At 34.6% G+C, this 12,482-nt stretch overlaps 1 protein-coding gene across 2 annotated transcripts; it reads left to right on the top strand.

The window, feature by feature from the left end:
* The first annotated feature begins 605 nt into the window (after window positions 1-605).
* Window positions 606-11,403, top strand: LOC115716783 (UV-B-induced protein At3g17800, chloroplastic). Of its 2 annotated transcripts, XM_030645685.2 has the most exons (3): window positions 606-897; window positions 1,629-1,909; window positions 10,498-11,403. In XM_030645685.2, exons 1-3 carry the CDS (start codon window positions 757-759, stop codon window positions 11,297-11,299), a joined length of 1,224 nt encoding a protein of 407 aa, XP_030501545.2. In that variant the 5' UTR covers window positions 606-756; the 3' UTR covers window positions 11,300-11,403. The 2 variants fall into 2 exon arrangements, with proteins under 2 accessions (XP_030501545.2, XP_060971744.1); XM_061115761.1 differs by lacking the exons at window positions 606-897; window positions 10,498-11,403 and adding an exon at window positions 2,170-10,491 and having other exon boundaries at window positions 1,780-1,909.
* The last annotated feature ends 1,079 nt before the right edge of the window (window positions 11,404-12,482 follow it).

Here is a 12,482-nt window from a genome sequence, read left to right as displayed (position 1 = left end):
AATTACATGTGTATAATTTTAAATTATAAAAAGTTTTGCTATAAAATTTTAAATAATTTAAATATAAAAAAATAAATTGCTAAAAGATCCTTATATAGTAATAAATTGCAAAAAATTAATTAATAATTATAATTAATTTAATTTTAAAATATAATTAATCTTAATTAAAGTTTTATAAGGAAATAAATGATTAGGTTACTTTCAGGTTACAAGTTATTTATTATTTATTTTTATTTAATTTCCAAATTAATCACAACCATTTAATAGTAATCCAATGGCTTAAAAAAATGTAACCATGATGGTTACAATAAAAATGTAACCATTGAAACCTCTTCCTTTTTTATAACAGTATAATTTTATTTTTGTAATTTTTTTTTTGTTGTTTTTGTGTGTTTATTTTTCTGAAATTATCCCACAAAATATATTGCCCAACTTTTACAAAGTATTGATAAAAAAGCCATAAAAATTTCCATTTCTATTTTCTAACAGTCCCTTTCAGTTTCAGCTATTATATTGGGCCAAAGAACTTCAAAATGGGACACCGATTAACTAGGGCCCAAGTTTAGATTCTAAGCTCTTTTAGAATTATTATTTTTATTTATTAATAAAGTAGAGAAAAGAGAAGAGAAGAGAAGAAAAGTAAAGGAAAATGGTAGCCAATCAGTACTGAAATATATATAAAAAAAAATAGAAAACAAAAATTTCCCAAGGAACAAACAGTTTCTGCAGAGGTGTGTGTGGTGAGGAGAGAACGAAATGCAGGTTTATGGTGTAGTAAGCGATGCGTCGTTTGTTATTCCTAAGGGCGGTGGCCTGAAAGCTCCGGACTCGAGGCACTTCCACTGTCATTCATCACTCACCCATTCCAACTCCTTTTTTTCTTCTGCTTTTTTCAGAGTAAGCTCAACGTTTTTAGACCTTCTTTTTTTCTTTTGGACTTTCATGTTTGAGGCAAAATGATTCAGATTTTTGATTTTCTTTTTGTTTGGCGATACTGTATTAAGGATTTTCCAATTTAGATAGAATTACTGCCCCCAGTTTCCTCTGCAATTTTTGTATAGCAGACTAATTCGTGGATAAAATTTTCTTAGATATAGAATTATATTAAATACATATATATTAATAAGAGGAACATGCCAAAATTACTAGCTGAAATTAGCAAACTTTACCGTCCTCCTTAGTTTTGCTAACTTATTATACTGTTTTTTCTCCTTCAATTTTTTCTTGATGATTACATAGAAACAATATAACTAATTAGCTGTAATAATAATATGTTGCTACTCTTTCAAGGAAACACAAAATTATGGTTTGGGTGAGGGGTCACAATTTACACAACGCCTGAAAATTAGATTGATATTCGTTAGTTTTGGAAAGCAAGCTGACTGTTGGGAAAAAATGCGAAGCAAGTATTGTAGTCATTTTATTTTGCAAGATTTCACAGCCATTTCTAAATATCATCTTCTACATGTAATTTTTTTGGGCCACTTCATAGATACCTTACCTCAATACCATTATATCACATTCCTAGGGTACTCTACATGTGTCTGTAGCTATTGTCAGGTTTTCTTATTATTTTTGCTCTTAATATGAATTTTGACGTTTTGACTACATTTTTTTTGGGTATCTAGAGCTGCCCTTCTTTTTATCTACCCAAGCTTAGAAATGGATTGTACAAGTACCGGGCAAGAGATGTTACTATGAGAGCCTCAGAGTCTTCAAGTGGTGATTTAGAGCCATTTGCCCCTCTTCAATTTGAATCCCCTGTTGGCCAGCTTTTGGCCCAAATTTTGCAAACACATCCACATTTACTTCCTGCAGCCATTGACCAGCAGCTTGAGAGCCTTGGAACTGATAGCGATGATACCCAGAAAAAGGATTTATCTTCTTACCCGCAAGATCTACTCTACAAGTGAGTATTAAGATCTTCCTCTCTAATAATTCTATTTGTGTGGTTGATATCATATTGTTCAATTACTCGACCATTATTGCTGTTTATTGTCTTGAGCTAAATATAATTTATTGTGAAATAAACTGAAATATAAATGGGTAATATTACAAAATTCACGTTCAGTTATTATTATTATTTTGAAGTTTGGATAATTGATGTCATGTTACCCAACATCTATTTTTAAGCTATACCTAACCTACACCATGTTTCCTTTGAATAAGGGCCCAAACTATGTCAGGACTGGCCCTGGCTGTAACTCATGTTATCTCCTATCCAGAGGATTAGCACAAATGGTCAGTTATGTGATTTGCTCCCACTAGGTCTGAGGTTTGAGTCTCTCCTAAGTAACAATTGCTATCGTTTATTGGTCTCCAAACATCGTAGGGTTAGATGGAAACGTAGTTTAAAAAAATGAATTGTTTATGCTACCTACTTGAGGATTGTTGTATCCTGTCACTTTTATATGGTATTCATGCAAAACTGGTTTCATTATTAATTTCCTCTTGCTGCATCGATTTTGTTTATGAATACCATAGACTTGAATTGGGTATGTATAGCTCATATGGGGTGGGTGTAAGCTTGGATGTACAAATGGAGGCTTAGCTGGTGTAGGTATAGCTTGAATGCAGGTGTAGGTACATGCTCAGACATAGGTGTAGGCTGGCTAGAACTCATGTTTATTTTTGGTGGGTCTAGGACTGTCCCAAATAGTATTCAAATTTCCCTTCGTTGTGTACTCTCCCACTGAAGAAAATTTTTGGTGTAAAAGGTGTTATTTTCTTTTTTTATCAAAGAAAGTGATGGCTAAAGAGATGAAATAATTTTGTTTCTTTTCATCAAAGAAAGTGATGACTAAAGAGATGAAATGATTTTTATCCCTAGTAAATAGCAACGGCACCCCTTTTGAATAGTAGAATACACTAAGAAGATGTGTTGGTGGGTCCTTGGATCAATCTTACTCCCATATCAGGTATGGATATGAGCGAAAATTGAGCACCCAAAGGTGTTGGAAGGGAGTGAAGTGAAGGATTGTGTAAGAGGAAAAAACATTAGGAGAGACTACTCAAAGGAGTTTGTTATTGAGGGAGTTGTATAGAAGACGATTGATTAATAGGCTAAGGGAGTAGCATATATCTTAAAATGTTTGGGAACATGGTATGGTAGTAAACATTGATGAACATGCATATGAACTTTGATGTAAAATTATTTTTTAGTGAGCAACATCTCAAGAACTTTGTTGAAGTATTCTTTTTCCACTAAAAATAATTTGTATATTTGTATTGTGATGATTTTAAATCATGCTATAGAAGTTTTTGAAATTTAGTCATGTAATAAAAAATTAACACAGTGGTACTGAGGGGGATGATGGTTAGGGTATGTTATTTCATGAGTAGGATTTTGAATAAGCTCTATCCATCCATGCCCTATTATTTTATTTCAAGTGAAATGGATAGGGTATAGGTACGTATCAAAATTGAAGAGTTAAAAATAAATGAAAATTAACACACAGTAATTATCCAAACAAATACACACACAATCTATGAAAATTAACAATAATTATTGTTACATTTATTGATATAATCTATGATATATAAAATGTTTATATATAGCGTTTCTTCTGTGGGGCTGTACAGATCATCCCCACCGGTGGTTCTTTTTTTTGGACCGTGAATGAGTTAGTGGACGACTGAGATTAGATAAGCCAGATGGGTTCCATACTTGTTATTGTGGACTTTACACCACCTGATTATATTATGTCTTTTTTATGTTTTTTTTTATAAAACTTCAATTTAAAAACAGTATTTTCCATAATAAAAAGAAATAAATAAATAAATAATTCATTAAATTATTTATTGGGACACTGGTTTTTCGTCGGAGGTGCTCCAACCGGCTTCGAGCCAAGACTGGGAAGAACTGGCAACTCATCTCCTGTTTAATGGAATCGCTATTGTCGACCTTGGTCTTTGTGGTTTTTGGGTTCTTGATTTCTGTTGTCACCCTTCGTGTCGATCCCCAATCTCCGCGAGAGTGATAATTGTCATCGGAGTATGGACAATTGCAGTTGTACAACTTTAAAACCTTCTGATCCTCTGTAATGGCTTCGGATCTAGCCAACACCGTAGGTAGTTAAAACCCTAAGATCTTCTCTATGAATTTTTTGTTGAAGATTAGGAGAAAGTACAACTTCTTGCTTGAATTGCTACTATTCTCTGGTTAGGTATAGTTGTATTGCCATTTTAGTCGGATTCCATCCAATTCGTTGAATATAAAATCAAAAGAAAATTGAAGTAAATGGAATAGAAATGAGATTCTAGTGGATATAGAGAATCTTGATACAAAAAATTTACAACAACAAACAAATGAAATTAAGCTTTTCAATCAAAATGAATGGTTATTTTGACCAAACCCTTATGGATGACTTGACAATTAAGTCCAATTTGGTTTGACTAATCCGGTATATTTTCCACATTAATGGGAGTATGTCTATGTTTCTGTTTTACGAATATGATATTTTTTGGGCAATTCTGATAATATCAAGTGTTGTTTCTATTCTGGCATTTCTAATTTTCGGAGTTTTAGCCCCGATTAGAAAATGACCAGAAAAACTTTCTAGTTATGAATCAGGAATAGAACCAATGGGTGATGCTTGGTTACAAACTTACAATTTTGAACTTGTTATTTTATGTTTGCTCTAGTTTTTGTTGTTGAAACGGTTTTCTTTATCCCTGGGCAATGAGTTTCGATGTATTGGGGGTATCTGTATTTATAGAAGCTTTTCGATAGGAATAGTTGACAATTTAATCCATTTTTTTTCACTATTTTCGTATTCGTAATAGTGCAAAAGGAAAGCCCGATTCCATGTTGTTCAAGAATAGTGGTATTGAGTTTCTCGACCCTTTGTCTTAGGATTAGTCAGTTCTATTTCTTGATGGGGTACAAAGAAAGGGATATAACTCAGAGGTAGAGTGTCACCATGACGTGGTAGAAGTCATTGGTTCGAGCTTATTAATAGACTAGAAAAGAGAAGGACAATAATTGAAAGAAAAGAAATCTATTATTTATTCATCAAAGTTTTCTCTTCCTTGTCAATTGCGACAATGATTGTTTTTTGCCTTGGAGATTTGTTGATTCGAAGCCGGGAGGGGGATGGACTCATCTTGGTTTGGAGAGGGAGCTCGACAGCAGCGAACACCTCGTTGTTAACTATGTCGGTTGTTTTGTCGATGGTCAGGGTGAGATCAGAGTTCAATCCCTCAACTGCCATTGCTTTTAGCTCCACCACCACCTACAGGACCTCCGTCACCTCCATCCCCACGCTCCCTTCCTCCTTTTCCACCACCACCTGCACAATCTCCTCCTCCTCTTTCGTCTAAGTCACAGTCAAAATTATTATTTTTTTTCAAAAAAAAAAAAAACATTTTAATTTAGAAGTGATCATGTGCTTCTCGAAAATAATTTTCTCATTCATACATATATATTATGTTATATGGAGGAGATTTCAATAATTACGTCAAATATGTAACTATGATGGTTATATTCACTTTTAGCCATTAGATCACTATTAAATGATTGTGATTAATTTAAAAATTAATTAAAAATAATTAATAAATTACCTAAAACTTGATAATGACTTATTTTATTTCTTTATAAATAAAAAATTATAACTATTAAGATAATCTGTGGTTGGAACACAACTCTTTCTCTAAGCTCCTCGAAGGTTGGTGGAAAGATGCAAGTGCAATTGGATGGCCAGGTACTAAACTCATGTGCAAGCTGAAAAAAGTGCAAAAAAATATCAAGGAATGGAGCAAGTCGGTTTATGGAAACAACAAGGTGGCCAAAAATGCTTTAGAAAGGAAAATATTGGCGCTGGATAAAATAGAAGGGAGTAATTTGTGGGATCAAGCTCGGGAGAAATCTTAAAAGGGAATGGCAGCGGTATATAGTTGAAGAAGAAAGAAGTCTATGGCTGAAATCGAAATGTAAATGGGCAAAAGAAGGGGATGCAAACTCAAGAATGTTCCATAATTTATTAAATGCAAGGAAGGCAAGAAACACTATCTCAAGAATTGATGGCTCGACACTTGACAAGGAGGAAGTGATAGTAGCTGAACTAATTGACTTCTTCTCTAAATTATACACATCCGAGAGGAGACCGGGATGGGGAATTGAAGGCATTGAGTGGCAACAAATATCAGAATCATTAGCTACAGATTTAGAGAGATCCTTTGAAAAAGACGAAATAAAAGATGCCATTTTCAGTTGTGAAGGTAACAAATCACCTGGTCCTGATGGATTTAGTTTGGCTTTTTTCAGTCAAACTGGGAACTCATAAAGAATGATATTTTGGAAGTCTTCAAGGCTTTTGAAAGAAAGGGCAGAATTGAGGGAAGCATTAATGAGACGTTCATCTGTCTTATACCAAAAAAACTTAATAGTTGTTTGGTAAAAGATTTCAGGCCTATCAGTCTGACAACAAGCGTTTACAAGATAATCGCTAAAGTTCTGGCCGCAAGGCTTCGAGGTATTTTGGGGGAAACAATTTCGATAACACAATCAGCCTTTGTAGAAGGGCGACAAATTTTGGATTCGGTTCTAGTGGCTAATGAGGCAGTGGAAGATTATCGGTGTCGCGGAAAGAGTGGGCTGGTATTCAAGATTGATTTCGAGAAAGCTTATGACCGAGTAGAGTGGGATTTCTTAGATCTGGTTATGTCAAAAAAGGGGTTTGGGGAAACTTGGAGGAAATGGATTAGAGGATGCATCTCGTCAACATCATTCTCCTTATTCGTGAATGGAAGAACATGGGGAAACTTTAAAGGATCTCGGGGCCTTAGACAAGGTGATCCTCTTTCACCTTTTCTTTTTACACTAGTGGTAGATATAATTGGAAGGATGATTGACCAAGCTGTGAATTCAAGTATTTTCTCGGGGTTTGTAGTGGGCAAAGATAAGGTTCAAGTCAGCCATTTGCAATTTGCGGATGATACGCTTCTGTTTGCAAATGATGAGGCCTCACTTCAAATATTGGTAAGAATTGTTGAGGCTTTTTGTGCTATTTCAGGATTGAAAGTAAACATGAATAAAAGTCAAGTGCTGGGTATCTCTATGCACGAGAGTGTGGTTGCTGAGTGCGCTAGTCAAATTGGTTGTGAAATGGAGAATTGGCCTATGTCATATCTTGGAATGCCTTTAGGTGGCTCGCCCAAGAAAAAGTTGTTTTGGGCACCTGTCTTGGAAAAATGTGCTAAAAGGCTGGATGGGTGGAAATCCTCTTTTTTACTGATTCAATCGGTGCTTCCATCTATGCCTACTTACTATCTCTCTCTTTTTAAAGCTCCAAAAGCAGTTTTACTCTCGTTAGAAAAAATGATGAGAGATTTTCTTTGGGAAGGAGGAGATTCAATGGGTGGGGATCATTTGGTGGCCTGGGAGGAGGTGTGTAGACCTAAACATGAGGGAGGCCTCGCTATTGGCAGGCTAGATATGAGAAATAAAGGGTTGCTTATGAAATGGCTTTGGCGATACCCATTAGAATCAAACTCACTTTGGCATAAAGTGATCAAAAATCGTTATGGGAGAGCAGAAAATTGTTGGGATACTAAATATGGTCATAGGCTATCTCCAAGAGGTCCTTGGAAGGATATATCATATCTCTATGGTAAATTTTTGGAGCTGGTAAAATTTAAAGTGGGCAATGGTGCAACCATTCGGTTTTGGGAAGATATCTGGATTGGAGAAACAACATTAAAGAATCGCTTTTCGGACCTGGCAGTGGTTTCAAAGGCGAAAAATACGAGTATAAAAGATCTTGTTGCCATTGAAGGAGAGGTAGGAAATTGCATTGCAAGCTGGAATTTTCAGTTTAGAAGGAACTTGATGGAGAGGGAAATGCCTATTCTTATGGATTTACTGCAACTACTGGAACATATTAGGCTGCTTAATATCTCAGTGGATATCAGAGTATGGAAACCAGATCCTGGTGGAATTTTCTCTTGTAAGTTAGCATTCAAATGGTTTACTTCAGATCATAATGTTGGCGAGTTATTTTGGATGAAAATCTTATGGAAAAGCAGGTGCCCTTTTAAAGTTAAAGTCTTCGGATGGTTGGTGGCATTAGGAAAAATTAATGTGCATCCTATGATGCAAAAAAGGCGACCATTTATTTGCTTGTCCCCGGGTTGGTGTGTTTGTTGTAAGAAAAGTAGTGAAGAAGTGATGCATTTGTTTTTGGGGTGTTGTCTTGCGCAAAGACTTTGGATAAAGTTGCTGAACGCCTTTGAGATCCAATGGGTAATTCCCGGATCAGTCCCTCTAATGATGGTGAGCAAGGTGGGGGGTAGTAAGGGTAGATCATGCTTATGGAGGACAACTGTTCTAGCAATCATTTGGGTTATTTGGCTTGAAATGAATAACAGAATTTTTGAAAGAATTGAAGCTTCAGCTGAAGACTTATGGGAAAAAGTCAAATTCTGGATAGCTGTTTGGGTTTACAAAACTAAGAGTTTTGAGCAGTTTTCGTTCTTAGATTTGAATAGAGATTGGAGACTGTTGTGCAATGTTGTTTAATAGGTCCTGATGTGTCTTATGAATTGTTGGACTGATTTTATTTTAAATATTTTAGGATATAGCACTTGTAATCATAGTATTCCTCCGCCACAAGTGAGGTTATCTATATATAACGGGGGAGGGGTCCGTCTTAGACAAAGGTCTCTTTCTCTTTTTCAAAAAAAGAAAAATTAATTTTTTTTTTAAATATTTCGATTAAAAAATAATATTTTTTGTAAGGATATAATTAATTATCGTTAATTTAAGTTTTAAATAGAATTTTTATCTGTAGTAATATGTTATAACAAGTCATATATTTTTTTTATGTGACTATTATATATATATTAATATTATGTTATGCTTATCAAAAAATATTAATATTGGTGGTTATGTCATTTTCTAAAATAATTATATAATTTTGCATATTAAAAAAATACGTAAACGTATGTAATACCGTATAAAATTATATGTTTTAAGTCTTTGTTACTATATGACAAATAAGAGAGTTGGGGAAATAAGATTGGGTCTCCATATATTTATAGCGATATATTCTTGGGTATGATTGAAAGTTATCTGTTTATTATACTTATTATACCTGTTATGTAGGATGACTCAAAAATGACAAATTAAATGTCACCCAAATCTTATTTAATATATTTGTATGGCTGGGGATGTATGATCTTCGACTTCCAGTGCTCATAGAATATTTGTGAGACTAGTGCTTTTCAACTTATCTTATAGATGTCAAACTACATGAATACTTTGGCATGGTTTTAATTTGTAGGCTTATCTCAATTGTCCTGTAATTGAATTACAATGATACAGAGAACTAGTGTTCCCACTACAGAAAAAGCATAAGCAATAGATATTTGGTTTAGGATGCTTTGTGTTCTGAAGAAACTAGTGTCTATTTACTGGGTACCTTGTCAGGATTCAACTCTAGTGACTGGGCTTTTGTTTAAGCCTATATTGTCTTTAACCTTTTTCCACACCAAAATGTATATCCTTGTTGAGTTAGCTTCTAGTTTCAACTCTAAAACTGTATTCACAAGCAGCCTGTTTCTGAAGAAACCTTCTTTATTAAGCAAGTGACGGAAAGCACAGTTCCTGGATGAAATTATCTTTAGATGTTAACTGATTCGGTACTGTCTTCTTGATGTTTTGATGCATACACTTATTAGGTTAAATGTGTGCACATGGTTTGTGGAAGAGAACGGTGTCATGTTTTGAGACAAAAACTAGCTTACTTACAAATCAAATTTTGATGTGTAGAGGCCAGGATCTATGTTCGAAGTACTCTCTTTCATATTCAACTGTTACAACATAAATGTACATCTATTTCTGAGGATGCATTTTTTGTAAGATACATCTAACTTGTGAAGCCAATAATTTTGCACAAGTTATTAAAATTAACATGACAAGAACAATTAAATTCTGCAGTCATTGAGGTAATTGAAAGCTAATTCTTCAATACATCACATGGGTTTTGGGCGTGGATATGTAAGTGATGAATTTCAAATTTATGCATGCTCAAAGTATTTAATAAGTGAGATATCATTTGCTCTTTGTGAATTCTAGATGATTTTTACAAACATTTCAAGTTGTAAGTGCAGCAATATCATCACTTTAAACATTGAGTGGATACATTGAACGGAAGATTACAATCCATTATACTAAAATCAAGTCCCTGCCAATGTTTTCTCTCTGCTAATTAATCTATGTATTGCTTTTACTTTTTGTTATAAGCCCAAGGTTGTTGCCATCAAAATACAACCCTTTTTTCTGTTATGAGAGTTATTCATTTCGCATGGCTATTTTCTGTGTTCTAAGTGCTTGCCTTAAACAACTTGAAAATTTTCACAACTCTTAACATTCGCTATTTCTTTTTGGTTTAGTGTGTTACTTTACTTTCATATCATTTTTCTCCCTCTATTACTTTATACACTTTTTGATTGCTTGTAATTTGGACCAACATATTTTGAATCATGTCGTAAATGTAGGAGAATTGCTGAAGTTAAAGACAAAGAAAGGCGCAACACCCTGGAAGAGATATTATACTGCTTAATTGCTTGTAAATTTGTGGAGAATGACATTACAATGATACCAAAGATATCAGAGACTTCAGATCCCACTGGCCGGGTGGATTTTTGGCCAAATCAAGAGCAGAAACTAGAATGTATTCATTCTCCCGAAGCATTTGAGATGATCCAGAGTCACTTATCCCTTGTGCTTGGGGAGCGGGTTGTAGGGCCCCTTGAATCTATTGTTCAGATTAGCAAAATAAAACTTGGAAAACTGTATGCTGCTTCAATCATGTATGGATATTTTCTCAAGAGAGTTGATGAAAGGTTTCAGCTTGAGAGAACCATGAAAACTCTTCCCGAGCGTTTCATTAAAGAACAAGATAGCATGGAAGACCTATCGCCAGCAAACCGGTTATGGGATCCTGAATCGTTGATCAGAGTACCACCTGATGACAATGATTTTGACAGCGACGAGGAAGGTAGGTCATACAGACTTCGATCCTATGTGATGTACTTAGATGCAGATACACTTCAGAGATATGCTACTATAAGATCCAAGGAAGCTATTTCATTGATTGAGAAGCAAACTCAGGCTCTGTTCGGTAGGCCTGACATTAAAATTGCAGAAGACGGTTCAATAGATACATCTAATGATGAAGTGGTTTCAATTACCTTTTCTGGGCTGACAATGCTTGTGTTGGAGGCTGTTGCGTTTGGATCATTCCTGTGGGATGCAGAAAATTATGTTGAATCTAAATATCATTTCGTTAAGGGCTAAAATACGTTTATTGTATATTACTATAATATTTGTTTTAAGAGGCTGTATAAATTTAATTGTCATGATAATATATATGGTCTTATTAGGTTCACGTACATATAAAACTTACGCAGCATCATTCCTGAATATTTCCCTTCCTAGAATCACAATTGGCAATAATAATAGGAAAATTTATTTCTCAAAAAATTTCGAACTTAAACCTTAGTTAGGGTGTATTTGGAAAGCCACAATGTAATTGGATTTGTGTGTAATTGGAGGTAATTATACAACTTGACATGTTTGTCTGACCATGTAATTATACTGTAACTGTGTAATTGGAAGTAATTGAGGGGTTTCAATTACACTCTCCAATTCTCATGGCCCCCCATGAGAATTGAATGTAATTACACTGTGTAATTACTAAAAACTTTCTATATTAAACATTAGATACTAAAAAATATTATTTTCCTATGTAGTTACTAACTATTTTGCCAAACAAGATATTAGGAATTCATATCTAATTACCACCTCATATCCAAACATACCTTGCATTTTAAAATATAGTGTAATTACTACACTGTGTAATTACCACCCTAGTAATTACCCTACCTAATAATTACACAGTTACTTCCAAACGCACCCTTAGTTTAATAGCATAGGTAATGTAGGTTAATTTTTTTTTTCCAAATATACCCCTCTTATTTTAAAACTCATCTCTCTCTTCCTCTGTCTTCTCTTTCTCTCCTTCTGTCTCTGCTCAAACTTACATCCCCTCCCATTCTCGTAGTACCAACGTCCCCGACCAAAGGAAAAGCCACTGAGATCGAGACCCATAAATTGAAGAAACCATTGAGACTATTTTCGCTGTTGTTGTTTAGATGTTTGATTTGTGGTTTTTGTGTTTTTTATTTATTTTTTTTGGGTAAAAAAATTGATTTTTGGTGAAATATGCATTTTTTGGGCTCTTTGTGATTTTTTTATATATGGTGCGATGGGGTACGATGGTGGGTGTTAACCCCAAAAATTGATAGAGTTGATTTTCGAGATTAGTCAACGATTAGTTTCAGTGGTTGAGAGACATCAGTTGTAAGAGTTGATCGAAGAATGACTGAGTTAATGCATATGGCCTAAAGATCATTAATCTCAGAAATCCATGCTTGCAAGTCTCGGGATATATCCGTGCAACTCGGAGGTCAACCCCGTA

Source organism: Cannabis sativa, chromosome 5, assembly GCF_029168945.1.
Source record: "Cannabis sativa cultivar Pink pepper isolate KNU-18-1 chromosome 5, ASM2916894v1, whole genome shotgun sequence".
NCBI classification, from domain to species: Eukaryota; Viridiplantae; Streptophyta; class Magnoliopsida; order Rosales; family Cannabaceae; genus Cannabis; species Cannabis sativa.
The sequence above is the reverse complement of the archived record's forward strand: the minus strand, read 5'-3'. Positions and strand labels throughout refer to the sequence as shown.

Excerpts from the sequence above, each read along its gene's own strand:
- LOC115716783 (XM_061115761.1), top strand. The coding sequence starts at position 6,662 with ATGTCAAAAAAGGGGTTTGGGGAAACTTGGAGGAAATGGATTAGAGGA.